Source organism: Rhinatrema bivittatum, chromosome 5, assembly GCF_901001135.1.
Source record: "Rhinatrema bivittatum chromosome 5, aRhiBiv1.1, whole genome shotgun sequence".
Classification (NCBI taxonomy): domain Eukaryota; kingdom Metazoa; phylum Chordata; class Amphibia; order Gymnophiona; family Rhinatrematidae; genus Rhinatrema; species Rhinatrema bivittatum.
In genome coordinates this window covers 197693040-197707892 of record NC_042619.1, presented here as the reverse complement: position 1 = coordinate 197707892, position 14853 = coordinate 197693040, and the positions used below count along the sequence as shown (strand labels likewise).

General features: G+C 40.4%; 1 protein-coding gene across 2 annotated transcripts in view; it reads right to left on the bottom strand.

The window, feature by feature from the left end:
• The window catches only part of LOC115092303 (cohesin subunit SA-2-like), a 360840-nt gene that overhangs the window by 211615 nt on the left and 134372 nt on the right, over positions 1 to 14853 (bottom strand). For both annotated transcript variants that reach the window (XM_029603069.1, XM_029603070.1), the window contains 2 exons: positions 12375 to 12473; positions 7491 to 7570 (listed from right to left, as the gene is read on the bottom strand). In XM_029603069.1, coding sequence (XP_029458929.1) covers positions 7491 to 7570; positions 12375 to 12473 — 179 coding nt within the window. The remainder of the gene's footprint in view (positions 1 to 7490; positions 7571 to 12374; positions 12474 to 14853) is intronic.

Genomic DNA, 14853 nt, shown 5'->3' with positions numbered 1-14853 from the left:
CCAGCCCTACCTAAATCCCCCCCCTACCTTTGTTGTCTTATTTACGCCTGCCTCTCTCTCACCAAATCCTGCATTCCACTAAGAATTACATCTAAAATAGCTCCCTCTCTTGTTGGTTCCTGAACCAATTGCTCCATGAAGCAGTCATTTATTACATCTAGGAACTTTATATTTCTAGCAAGTCCTGATGTTACATTTACCCAGTCAATATTGGGGTAATTGAAATCTCCAAAGACAATAGTGCAAGTACAAGTCTTTAGATTCCACCAGTGTTCCAAAATAAATTCACACAATATATTTATTTATTTTATTATTATTATTATTATTATTTTTATATACCGACATTCATCTCAATTGAGATATCACACCGGTTTACATTCAAGTACTGGTTTTCATTGATACATCTTTGGCTACGTTTTATTGACGATGTCTTGATCATATGGGTGGGCACTGATATCCAATTTTATATGTTTATAGATTGGCTGAACTCGTTAAACACCCATATACAGTTTAATTTTTGTATCCATCCATCTCAAATAGCCTTTCTGGATATTTTAATCTCTGTGGAGGGCAATCAGTTCACTACCTCACTGTTTCGCAAGGAGACGGACCGGAACACTTTATTATCATACTCCAGCTGCCACCCAAAACCATTAAGAGACAATATCCCCACAGGCCAGTTTTTACGCCTCCGGCGTCTGTGCTCATCCCATAAGGATTTTCTGTACCATGCCCAGCTTATGACCACAGGACTTTTGGACAGGGGCTACCCCACACAAGTGGTTAAGAAAGCCTTCAAACGGGCGTTGTATACAAACCGTGATCGACTTTTCCTTCCTCCTTCGGGTTCGGACGAAGGTTTTTTCAATTGTATCTTACCATTCTCGATTGTAAGCAAGTCTATTGCTGCCATGATTCGGAGACATTGGCACGCCTTGTCATTATCAAACCTTTTTCATGGTTCCTTACGATTCACGTTTCGGAGGGGCAGGAATCTCCGTGACCAGCTGGTACACACAGAGTTTTCTAGTAACATGATTGAGGCACGGGTGGAGGGTGGACATAGCCCTTGCGGACATTGTAAGATGTGCATCCACACCAATGCAGCTTCTTCCTTTATCCATCCGAATACTGGACGTATCTTTCGATTACGTGCGAAATCTGATTGTACAACAAAGGGTGTGGTGTACGCCGTGCAATGTCCCTGTCCCCTTGTGTATGTAGGAAAAATGACCAGAATGATGAAAACTAGAATGATTGAGCACTGCTCCAATATCCATCTCTTAAGAATGGATGAACCTCTGGTATTCTCAATGGTCTCAATTTGATCACGCTATCTCTGATCTTAACTTCTCAGTGTTGGAGGTGGTCCCTCGCCCGTCCAGGCGAGGTGACTATCCTGAAATACTGGGAAGGAAAGAACAGAGGTGGATATTTACCCTTGATACCATTTACCCGAGTGGTATGAATAAAGAGATTGAATGGCACCTGTTCGGTTGAGTGTTTGCTCCGTTGTGATTGGTTCAGGGATCTCGCGATGGAATCCTGTTTGGCGCCAATCCTGTTCTTTAAAAGGTTAACAGTGATGAGGGCGTTTGCGCTCCATGATTCACCTAAAAGGTGTGCACTTGTATTATGACTGCCGATTAGAATAAGTATCCTATGTCCTTTTTGTTCTACCATTTATATTTGTTTTTATTGTAGACCTTATTGAAATTGTGGTCCCTCCCGATGCAGCGACAGCGAAACACGGGACCGTGTCGGGGGACTTATACAAATACATGTTGATATCTGTGGAGTTGCCCATTATCAACTATATATATTGTGTGAATAAACAATTTATTTTGGAACACTGGTGGAATCTAAAGACTTGTACTTGCACTATTGTCTTTGGTGACTTGCCTATGTGCAAGGCTTTGCTTCGCTGTTCTTTTGGTAATTGAAATCTCCCATTATTATTGCACTGCCAAATTGGTTAGCTTCCCTGATTTCTCTTAGCATTTCATCATCTGTCTGACCATTTTGTCCAGGTGGACGGTAGTAATCTCCTATCACTATACTCTTATTCAACACACATGGGATTTCTATCCATATAGATTCTACTGAGCATTTAGTCTTTTGTATGATCTTTAGCCTGTTGGACTCTATACCCTCCCAGACATAAAGTGCCACACCCCCACCCAGTTGATCCTCCCATTGGTTATCCCTCCTTCCATCAAATCATATTTTCCAAAACAATGTTTTTCTTGGAAATTGATATACAGATCATGTCCTTTCGGAAACGTTAAGACTCTGAACAACTTATGGGGTGAATGAGCGAGCCCAACATTTAAGATTCCAGGTGAATAGTACTATAGAAGAGATCCCATATTTGGACATCTTAATAAGAAAGGTGTAAAATGGTTTATTTATGATGATATATCATAAGCCCACTGGCAGTTATTATATTTTCAAACTCAGCATAACAGAAGTTTGAAATAAAATTTACCAGTTAGTCTAAGACCCAAAACTGCTTGGTTCCTAATGCTATGGTTTATGCAAGTGATGGTGAACTCCAGTCTTCGAGTGCCACAAACAGGGCAGATTTTCAGGATATCTACAATGAATATGCGTGAGAAAGATTTGTATGCACTGCCTCCATTGTATGCAAATCTATCTCATGCATACTCGTGGATATCCTGAAAACCTGTTCTGTTTGTGACACTCAAGGACTGGAATTCACCATCACTGGTTCATCAAATATATGGGCTCTGGTACTCATTTGATTAATTTTATTTTAATTCTTTTTGCTCACTTGTTGATATTATAATATTAAGATTATAATGGGTATTCCAAACTGTGTTTACTTTCAGACAGAGCAGAGAAAGATTATTTGAAGAGGGACATTTTTGGCCATTCTTTGTTTTACACAAGGTCCTAATCCAAAGATCTGATAAAGTATGAATACCGTATTGTCAATATGAAGGTTGATTATACTGGCCACTTAGGCTTAGATTTTTTTTTTTAGACTGTGACTTCCTTATTTGTTTTCTCCACTATACTTTTTTTTATTCCATGTTTGTTTAACTTCAGGCACATTTTTTAAGCCCGTTGATTCCTCTTTTTCCTTTCATTTGCTATCCCCCTCTCACCCTTCCCATTCCCTCCTCTTCCTTCCCCTCTTCCCTTTTACTTCCCTTCTCCACCTTCTTTAGCTTTTTACCCCTTCCTTTGTTCCCTCTCCCCACCTTCATTTCCCCCTATCTTCTTCCCTCCCCTTTTCCACTTACCCCTCCTTCTTTTCATTTTTCTTCTTTGGTCTTGTCCTTTTTTCCTCATCCTTTTGCCCCTTCCCCCTTTTTCTCTCGTTCCTTTTTCTACTCTGGACTTCCCTTTGGCTTTTTTCCCCTTTATTTCTTTTTTCTTCCTTTTTTCCTTCTTTTGTTCGCTTTAGTAGTAATTTTTCCATTATTTTACATGTGGTTTAGCATTTATCTCCATACATGTTTTACAAATTTATCATGAGGACTTCTCCTTGTCACCTTCGCATATTCCAATGTATATCTTAATCTTTCGTCCCCCTTCTTATTTCCTCCTCCAAGTTACACATCCTTGTTATAATGTAACTTTACTCTCCTTCAAATTGTCTTTACTGTTTGGTTGGTTACAGTTCCTACTTGTTTGATGTAAACCGAGCTGATTTGATCTGTATCAAGAAATTCGGTATATAAAAGCCTTTAATAATAATAATAATAATAATAATAATAATAATATATTACATAGTCCCTAATTTTCTATATTCTGTTTTTAATATATAATTTTAGTATATTTTATATTTTATATTGTATATTCTGTTTTTAAAGCACAGCATTACTGTCCTCCTGTAGGACACTAGTGCTATCCTTTGAAAAAAAAGAGACACATTTTCCATTACATTTTTCCTCTGACATTGTTCTGTTTGAGATGATACACTCTATCACTATCATTTTTATTTTCATTTTATATTTTAGTTTTCATTTTTACTTACTTTTTAATATTTTATATTGTACATTCTGAGCAATAATTTACAAATTCTTTCTACATTTTTCAAAATAGGGACTTTTAACCTTCAGATCAAGGAGGCTATTTTTTGTTTTCCTCTTTTTTCATTTGAAGTATTTTCTGTTTTTTATTTTCTCCTCATACATAAGAGTAATTTCCCTCAATAATATTTTGATGTGTGTTTTCAATGACTTACTGTTATTTGTGTTTTTATTATTTATGTTTATTTTATAATTCAGTGGTTCTCAACCTGTGGTTCGCAGATCCCTAGGGGGTCTGCTAGAACATAATAGGGAGTCCATGGGAAATGAGCTGTGGGCAGAGAAGAGAAAGCCCATGCCATGAAAGAAGAGGCCCAACAGGCCGCCAACCTCATCCTGCAGTGACTATGAAAGAGGAGGATCTACAGGCCACTGGCACACTCCATCTCGCCAGTAACTGAAGACTGAAGGAGACCGTGGGGCAGCTGGCATACTCCATCCTGCCAGTGGATAAAGACTAAAGGAGGCCACAGGGTCGACCAAGACAAGTAGGCCTGCGCATCCCAAACCACTGAGTGAGAAACAGGCCTCCATCCTCTCCCAGGAAAAAGAAAGGGAGAGGCCCAGATGAGAGAGAGGGAGTGTGAGCATGTGTGTGTACATGTGAGAGAGAGGGAGCTTGCGTGTGTATGTGTGATTTGTGAATGTCAGAAAGAGAGTATGTGTGTGAGAGAGCATGTGTGTTTGAGAGAAAAGAAACATGTTTGTGAGAACAAGTGTGTGAAAGAGAGAGAGAGTGGGAGCATATGTTTATGAGTGTGTGTGAGAGAGGGAACATATGTGTATGTGAGTGTGTGTGTGAGTGAGAGAGAGAAGAAAGTTTGTGCCCCCACATACATATACACATACACTCCTACTAATCCATGGCAATCTCAGGATGACTGGAAATCCAAAATTTTCAGGTATGAAGAGTGTAGAAATTTTTTAAAAATCCTTATCAGTTTTAATTGTTGGCTGTTATTTAATGTGTCTGATGTTTTGAAATATTTTATTTGGGAAATTTAAAAATAGCTTATATGAGTTTTTAATTATTGAATGTTCTATATGTCTGCTGTTTTGAATTATTATTTTTATTAGTATGGTTTTACTATAGATATTTTACATTTCTTGACTGCATTGTTTGATGTTTTATAAGGAATGGCAACATTTCTGTTTTTCCATTATTGCAATGCAGGCAGTTTGGCTTCTTGCAGTTTCCAGTCCAGTTTCTATCTGCACGTTTCTATTTACACTTTAGTGTGTCTTTATTCTGTATTTGCTGTTCTGCAAGTGTGACTTAGGTGAGGTATTCTGCTAGCATATAATTTCTATAAAGGGATCTATAGCAACCTGACATGTTATGTTTTCCTAATATCAGGTGTACTGGTGTTTTAGATCCTGGTGTAATATTTGCAGTCTTGCCTTTTCATAGATAGAGTTGCTACTGTTTGAGACTGGCAGTTAGGATTTTATAGTACCACAAGATTTTATATTATGCAATGTTCCTGGTTGTGGAGGGAGTTTCTGTTGCTGTTATTGAGATGACACCAGAATTTGCTGCTTTTTTTTTTTTCTAGAGAAGGGGAAATGTTTTGCTCTGCATCCTTTGCTGGTCGAGTTTCTGTGAACACAGGATATTGTAAAACTTAAGGTGCAGATTTTATACTGGGATTCTGTCACACTCCTGTTTATTTATTTTAAAAAGTTTCTATTCTTCAACTTCCATGAATTTGATCTGAGAAGAAATATATAGAAGAACTTTTATTGATTGATACTCCTGAATAATTTTAGTGGTAGTTTTACTAGATGGTTGAAACTGGCCAGGGGTTTCTGCTGACCAGAGATGCCACTGACATGCATGCCCAGTACCATGCAATAATGGTGCAAAATGTTTGTAGCAGTCAGTGACTCCTTATGAGTAGGAGTGTCCTGTCTCTGCCTATATGGAATTTGGCAACAGGCAGGTAGTGAGAGAGCCATTGGACACAAGCCAAGATCGAACTAATAGGGTAGTGGCTGGAGGGAAATAGATGCACCATATTTTTCTCTACCTTTTAGTAACATGAGCCTGTCTCAAACATCCCTCCTTCCCCATCAGTCTCTCACTTTCTCTCTGCTACAGAGTTCATCCCATCCAGTCCCCTCACTCCCTCTACTAGTTCATTCCCGCAAGTCTCTGTCTTTCATTCCACCAGTCCGGCCCCACCAGTCATACTCTCATTCCTTCTAGCAGTTCATCCCAGCCAGTTGCTCTCTCTCTCCCTCTTATCAGTTCACCCCCCTCCAGCCGTTCTCTCTCGCCACTAGTCCATCCCCGCCAGTCACTCTCTCTCTCTCCACCAGTCTATCCATCTGTCACTCTCTTTCCCTCTCCCTCCATCAGTGCATTCCCACCATACTCTCTCTCGATCAGTCTCTCTCTCTCTTCCCACCAGTCCATTTCCACATTTGTTGCTATCTTTCTACCAGTACATTTCTACAGTCTGTGTCTCTCTCTCCACCAGTCCATTTCCTCTAGTCTCTTTCTCTCCCTCCACCAGTTTCTTTCTTGCCAGTCTGTTTGTCTCTCTCTCTCTCCCCATCAGTCTACCCTGATCAGTCTCTCTCTCCTTCCACCAGTCCATCTCCACCAGTCTGGCTCTCTCTCTCTCCCTCCACCAGTCCATTCCCCCAGTCACTCCAGATTCAGGTGTGTGGCTGCCTGTAGTTACACTATATAAGTTAATGAATATGAGTACGTTCTTGCACATTTACTACTGTGCTTTGTAATTATATGTATTCCCTATATATCAGTAAGCATATTTTAATACATTTTATATACTATGAATGAGTCTGGTGTGCATATACTACAATTATTTTTTATTACATTAATAACTTTTCTACATAGGGCATATAACTGCAGGTAAAAAGAGAAGCATGTTGGGAGGCCATGAATATTTTGGAAGCCGAGAAGGGGTCCACGCTCCCAAAAAGGTTGGGAACTAGTTATAGGTATTGTCAGAATACATCTCTTTCACTATTATTGTGTTACCTATATGTAGCCTGATGCAGGTCTAAAGCCGAAACATAATCATGTTGAGTCTATGATTTTCTTTTATGTGATTTAGTTTTCTATGCATTTTTGATCAATTAAAAAACATTTAGGATATTGATTTTATGTATGTAATTTGTTCTATATGCTACTTTTTAATTTATTATTATGCATTTTTATTGATCCTTTTAGTAAGACACTTATAATAATGCATATTTTATATATTTTTGTATTTATTGGGATTGTTATAATTATCTATTTTACTTTTTATATGTTTTTTATACATTCCTTTTCTTTATCTTTTAAACACGTGTCTTTTGTAATAGCATATATTACCCTTCCAAGCCTACTTCACAGGAGTCCTCATTTGGTAACAATTATTGACAAAAATGCAAAGAAAAAAAACCCAAAAAACTTACTGTGACATATATATCAAAAGTTTCATGGCTTGAACTGCTACTTCCTGGTCCTTGTCCAAAGTCATAGACACAAGACGGTCCTATTGGTTATAAAATAGAAATACAATTTTGTAAACCTCATCTTATGTTTTATTATTCAGTCACATAACAATGTTGATTCAACAATATACAGTCGGCACATATCACATTCTATGAAACAGCATTAAACTGTCTACCAATTAAAAACTGGGGCTGATGTAATAAGCTGTGCAAAACCTGCTGTGGGATTCTGCACGTGGTGTTCCACGCTACTCTTGCACGTGTATGGAGTTACATGTTTAGTGCGGAAAAATCACTTTCATACACCTGTGGCAGGTTTGCGCGAGGGCATGCAAATGGCATGTAAAGGAGGCAATTTTCTATTCATGGGCTATGCAGGGAGCCACATTAGCAGGGAGATCAGTTACTGCAGGGTTTTTTTGAAGCCTGGGTCAGGACAGGAGTTAAGTGAAAGCGCCTGTCTGGAGGCCCTTTTACTCCATTGCTGGCATTAGCTTTGTTGAGCTACTTTAAACTCCCTTCGTTTCTTGAATAGTTTTCTGATGCTAGGTTGTGTCTCCATGCAGCCTTTTCCTCGCTGGGCATCCAGGCCTTGGGGATTGCAATTGCTCCTACCACTTTGGTATCTTTCGGTCCCGGTCCCGACAATGTTGTAGCTCCAGGCAGAGTTGGTGCTTTTGCCTGTAGCTCCTAGAGATCATCGGTACATCCATCCCTGCTCCTGCTCTCCCCTGGCAGAACTGATCCATGCCAAGCAGCCCCAGGCGCCCAGCAAGGAAAAGGCTGCAGGGACACACACACACTAATGCCAGCAATGGAGTAAAAGGGCTGGCAGAAGCTGAAACAATTTACTTTTTAATAAAAGGGCCAATAGGAGCTGAAATAATTTATTTTTGAATAGTACTAACTTGAAATCATTAGAAATTAGTCTGCAACATATTTACACGAGGGCCTATTTTAGTGCCTTTTTCCCATGGCTTTCTGCATTTGGACTTTCATGCAGGTATTGGCACGTGTATTAGGTATCCCATGTGTTTTTTGCATGTATCTCATCTGCATGCTGTCCCCTTATTACATCCCGATGGAAGTGCCTGCTTTTGCTGTGCATGTAAAAAATAAAAATTTATGCAGAAAAATAGCGCCGATTTCCGCCGGGTCTTATTACATCAGCCCCACTGTTATTTAAAAAGTGCTGTTAACTGAAGCAAAAAATTAGATGGACAAGAAAGCGAGTGGTTGCTATTTAAGCAAAAACCACTATAGAGTAGATTTTAAAAGGGCCCATAAACGCGCATATCTCACTGTGTACAAAAATATGCGCTATTTTATAATCTATGGGGCGGATTTTAAAACGAGCGCGAATAGCCTACTTTTGTTTGCGCTCCAGGCGCAAACAAAAGTACGCTGGATTTTAGTAGATACGCGCGGAGCCGCGCGTATCCGCTAAAATCCTGGATCGGCGCGCGCAAGGCTATCGATTTCGTATAGCCGGCGCGCGCCGAGCCGCGCAGCCTACCCCCGTTCCCTCCAAGGCCGCTCCGAAATCGGAGCGGCCTCGGAGGGAACTTTCCTTTGCCCTCCCCTCACCTTCCCCTCCCTTCCCCTACCTAACCCCCCCCCCCCGGCCCTGTCTAAACCCCCCTCCTTACCTTTGTCGGGGGATTTACGCCTCCCGGAGGGAGGCGTAAATCCCCGCGCGTCAGCGGGCCTCCTGCGCGCCGGGACGCGACCTGGGGGCGGGTCCGGAGGGCGCGGCCACGCCCCCGGGCCGCCCCGGGCCGTAGCCACGCCCCGGGCCCGCCCCCGGAACGCTCCCGACACGCCCCGAAAACGCCGCGCGGTTCGGGCCCGCCCCCGACACGCCCCCGACACGCCCCCTCCGAAACCCCGGGACTTACGCGAGTCCCGGGGCTCTGCGCGCGCCGGTAGGCCTATGTAAAATAGGCTTACCGGCGCGCAGGGCCCTGCTCGCGTAAATCCGCCCGGTTTTGGGCGGATTTACGCGAGCAGGGCTCTTAAAATCCGCCCCTATGTGTGTAGGTTATAAAATACTCTTCACATGTGCATGTCTGCAGCTATATGCACATATCTTACCCATGCCACTTTCCTACAACTCCTCATTAGGCACAGGAGTCCAAGAGGGGGGAGGGGGAGAGAGAGAGAGAAGGTGCCTCTTTATAGGGCTCGGTCTGATACTCTATATATGGACCACTCATATCATGCACACAATGGCTGAGGAAAATTTGGAGTAACACGTGACAGTAGTGGCCCCGCCTCTGGAACGCCCATGCTCTGCCCCTTTTCTGCCCACTTTCTCTGCTCGCGCATACCTTAATGTCCGCGCGTCCTTCCTGGCTATTTGAAATTTGCATAGCTCCCGTGTGGCCCACATACACGCACATTTGGCCATTTTTGGGTGTGCAAGGCTTTTAAAATCTGCCTTTTTTTTTAAGGGAGTACACAGAAAACTCCCCCAGACTACCTTAAAGGACCGGGCACAGCTGTCTCACCTGGTACTCCTTAACACTGAGACTCTCAGTGAATCCAGGGTGAAGGAGGAACCCTTCATGAGGGTATAAGACCTCAGAGCCTAGAAGGGTTCAGTGGGCCCAGGGAACAGAGGGAGACCCAACATATGAAACCTGCTACATGAAAGGTTTGAGAGTGACAATAAGCTAAAGACCTACTTTGTTTAGGATTGGGACTTGCCTATGGACAAGGTGAACAGCCTACATTGTTTATTTTACTTTGCACTGCGCTGTGTTAATTGTGAGAGACCTGAACTCTAAGGCGGGCTGCCTGTTTCCTTTGTTTTGCTGTGCACTTTTCTCAAATTCACTGTAAATAAACTGCAATTAAGGAACAGCCAGAGTCTGACTCCTTTTTCCTCTAGCAGCTAACTCACACTAACAATAGCATAAGCAACTGTTATAACAAGCTGTTCCATCCCCTTTATCATTTTGGTCACTCTACCAATGGAGATACATTCAGATCCCTCATGTACTCAATTATATCATAGTTTACTCAATTTCAGCAAACAAATCTATTAGATTCAAAATTCTACTTGAAATATAAAGTACCTGACACTCATCCAAATCATTCACACAATCCCCAATACCATAAAATAAGTAGCAACTCTTATAGTAATAATCTTTGGAAAAGACAATGCTCTCCAAAGCAACCAATAAGAAGTTCAACTTATTGTCCCAATTATGAAAAGGGAAAAGTGCACTTAACTTATATCCGTTAAGAAAGGAAATCGGCATAATCAAATGTCATCAAGGTTGTAATCAAGAGACATAAAATGTTGACATGAATAACCAAGATGTCAAAGTTTTCAAAAATTGCTGGAGTGATCACTTTTCCTTCTAACAATGGTGTTATTATGAAGACTGTGAGTTCGTTGCATAAAGATTATAATTTTAAAAAAGGGAAACACGGTCACATTGGGAGATGCTTTTATATGTGCTAAACGAGTGAGCATAAGACATAACCCTCCAAGGGAACTATCATTGGGCTAGATTCATCATTCCCTGAGGAATGATGAGCTGCCGTGGTAAAGGGGCCGGGGAGGCGAAAAAAGGGGCAGGACGCTAGGGTGCAGCCGGCCGCATCACGGTGGTGCAGTTTTGCCTACCGCGGTGCGGCCATGCTGCACATATCGCCTCCATAGCACCACACTAATAGGTGGTGTTATTTCCCGCGCTACTGCCAGCGATAATGTCCAAAACATTCATCACTGGCAGCGGTGCAACCACCCATTTCCCTAAACCCCTCCCAAACTCCTCCCTAACTCCACCTCTTCCCCTAATTTTAATGTTACCGCCGCGATAAACCCATTATCGCATGCGATAATGCCCTAACGCACGCGATAATGGGCTATCTCTCCTCGGAAAATTACCTTGATTGGTAGCCGGGAAGTGTATGCTGTGTTGGCAGTGCACATATAAAAAGAATATGCATAATATACCTGCGTCCTGGGGCGGAGGCAACACAGTGATCAAGGAAGCGTTTATTTCTCTATGGTTGACAAGTAACTTTTGAAGATTATAATCTACGCCATGTCATTTTTCTCTTGTAAATATAATTTTTAAAAACAAACAAGTATCCACACTTTACCAAAACTAGAAACAGCCCCCTGATGCAGCATTGGCCAAAATTTCAATGTCAGTACAATTTTGAAAACAAGGAAGAACGTAAGGTGCTGAAATTGCCAAGAGATTTTTTTTCCTTGGATTTTTAGTATTGTGAGCCAATCTTTGAGGGACACGTTTGTTTTCACATAAAAACGATATTTGCAAGATAAAAATGACTTGGAGCACATGATGATGTCTGGGCATAAAGCTAAATTAGAAAAATGTATATCTTAGCTGCCCATTTGATGCTCCATTTTCTTAAACAGGAGAAAAAGAAAATAAACTATGCATGGAGAGTTTTTGGTTAAAATTTATTAAGTGATACTTTGTCTACTTTTTTTTGGACATTATCTCTTAGTTTTTGTAGACATTGTTTCCTTTTTTTGATAAATAAGAAGGTTCACATTTTCACAGAATTATAATAGTATAATCCTTTAACAAGTTAAATAAGACGGATATAAAATTAATTATATTCAGTATTATTTTGAGAATCCTTTATGTTAGGAGAAAGGGTACTGCCCAGGTAGTTGTCATGCATGCTAGAATACCAGCAATACAGTTTTCCTTTTCAAACACTCATAACAGAGACATATTACTAGTTTTGAGCTTTGTTGAAATGATGTCACATTTTTGTTTTTATAATATGAAAATGTGATGGAACAATGTAAGCTTATCTGTAAAACAAAAACCAAAAAAGTAAAAATAATACCTTAAATTTGTTTGTAAAAAGATCCATTTTTGAAATGAGTTTCTTTTTGTCATACAGTCCCTGCAGACCCAAGAGACTTTTCAACCGCACATCAGGCTGCTGAAAAACAGCAAGAGACATTCTCTACTATTGACAAATGAAAGCACAAACTCTACAGCATGTATTGTTACCTCTATATTACTGTACCAATCTACTTTATAAGAACAGTGTCACTGGAAACATAAAAACATGATACTGGAAAATAATCTGCTTATTACATTTGCCAGGGTAATAGAAAAGCATCATCTGCTGCTCTTGTAATTATTTTTTTCTAAACAACACCTTTTTATTATGTTTACAAAAGTGGTTTTACCTGGGTTCTGTTTCACTTATTTATCATGGGAAGTTTGACTTACCTTAGTCAATTCCTGTTATATCAGACTTCCACACCTGTCTAGATGGCAGGGTTCTGTCCTCTTTAGTACTCGGACCAATTCCATTTTCTCAAATCTCATCAGACTTGCAGTGTCCCATCTCAGTTTAGGCACAGAAGCCCCATCTCCTTGCCAGTTATTATTTATTTTATTTTATTTATTTATTTAAGGTTTTTATATACCGGCAATCATGAGGACATATCTTGCTGGTTTACATGAAACGGGGTGCATTAAATACATCAAACTAAAACTGTGGTGATCGAAGGAAACAGTTACAATTAACAAGGGTCACAGAACTTGGAGAAGAAGGAAGAGATAGGAAAGAATAACTGGTTAGACAAAATACAAATTAAATTAATTAAATACTATGTACAAATGGTATTGTTAATGGTTGAATGTTTTGGGGAGTCCTTGGATTGAGTCCTTGGATTGTGTCATTAGATTGTGTCTGGGAAAGCTTGCTTGAATAACCAAGTCTTAAGTCCTTTCCTAAAAGTTAGGAGGCATGGTTCTAGTCTGAGATCTGTAGGAATGGAATTCCATAGAGAAGGGCCAGCTGTGGAGGTGGCCCGATCTCTGAGGGTAATGTGTCTGGTCGTTTTCGTGGGAGGAACTTGGAGGGCGCCTCTGTAAACTTCTCTGGTAGGTCTTGTCGAATTGTATGCTTGGAGGGGGATTTGAAGATCGAGGGAGATGCGTTGATGTATAGTTTTGAAGATGACACACATGGCTTTATACATGATACGGAAGTATACGGGTAGCCAATGTAGCTCTTTCAGGATGGGAGTTATGTGGTCTCTCTTTTTTGCGCCTGTTAGTAGTCGGGCTGCTGAATTTTGAACCATCTGTAATGGTTTGGAATAGGATGAGGGCAGACCTAGCAATAGGGAATTGCAATAGTCTAATTTTGAGAAGATGACTGCTTGGATGATCGTTCTGAAGTCTTGAGCATGGAAGAGAGGTCTTATCCTTTTCAGGACATGGAGTTTATAGAAACAGTCTTTGGTTGTTTTGTTGATATGTGCTTTGAAGTTTAGCCGGTTGTCTATTATCACTCCTAAGTCTCTAACTTGTTATGACTTTCAAAGCTTAACATTGAAAATTGCTAAGCAGATAATTAGAATACCATTTTATTAACTTGAAAACATTAGCAAAATCATCAGAATGTTAGAGGGGCTGGTATAAAAAGATTTGACCAAAGTAAACTAAAACTGTCATTATATAGCATTCTTCCCACCGTTCTGGATGGCTGGAATGTACCAAAGCTACTGCAAGGGTCTTGTCTCTTCAATTAATGTTCTTATCTTTTCTTGGGTCTTGATGATCAGGCTCCAAAAGTGAGCCATCTTGCTCCCAGATAACAAGTCCTGAGTGAGTTCTACTATATTCTTCTCTTAATTGAATACCCAACCATGGCTCTGTAAGGAAGGTATCACCATGTCTGTGGCTTCGACTGCTTCTGAAAAGAATGATACTCTTATTGGAAAGTCTAGACACAGGAAGACAAAATGTACTTGGGTCCTGAGTTCTGACAACAGCAGTACTTTCATGAAGACTTGAGATGAAACCAAACCAAACCAGAATCAAGACTCTGTACTGGCAGTGGTTATTCCTTATTGAAAAATACGTAATTCTCTGATGTTCATCTGCTACTGCAATGTTTAAGTAAACATCATGCAAATCCAAGGAGCAGAGAAAGTCACCAAACCTGACTTCTTTTATAGAATGTTCAGATATTTCTTGTTTTGTCCTGAAAAGGAAATTCAAGATCTAGAAGTCTAGAACTTGCCAAATCAGGAAGCATTCTTAGCTCTCCCCACGAGATCCATGGTGTAGTCTCTTTCAAATTATTTGACTTCTTGTTAAGTTTTGCATTTTAAAGACTGCTCTGGAAACCAATGTTTCCAAATAACTCTCCCCCCAAGAAGCAGCTATCAGTGATAGGGAGGCAGCCAGACTACAGAAATACAAGGAAAGAGTCCAAAACAATAATCCAAAATAAAAATACAATTTGGGAATATTCCTGTTGGCTAATTATGTCATGCATAGTGAGACTTGACAAATGT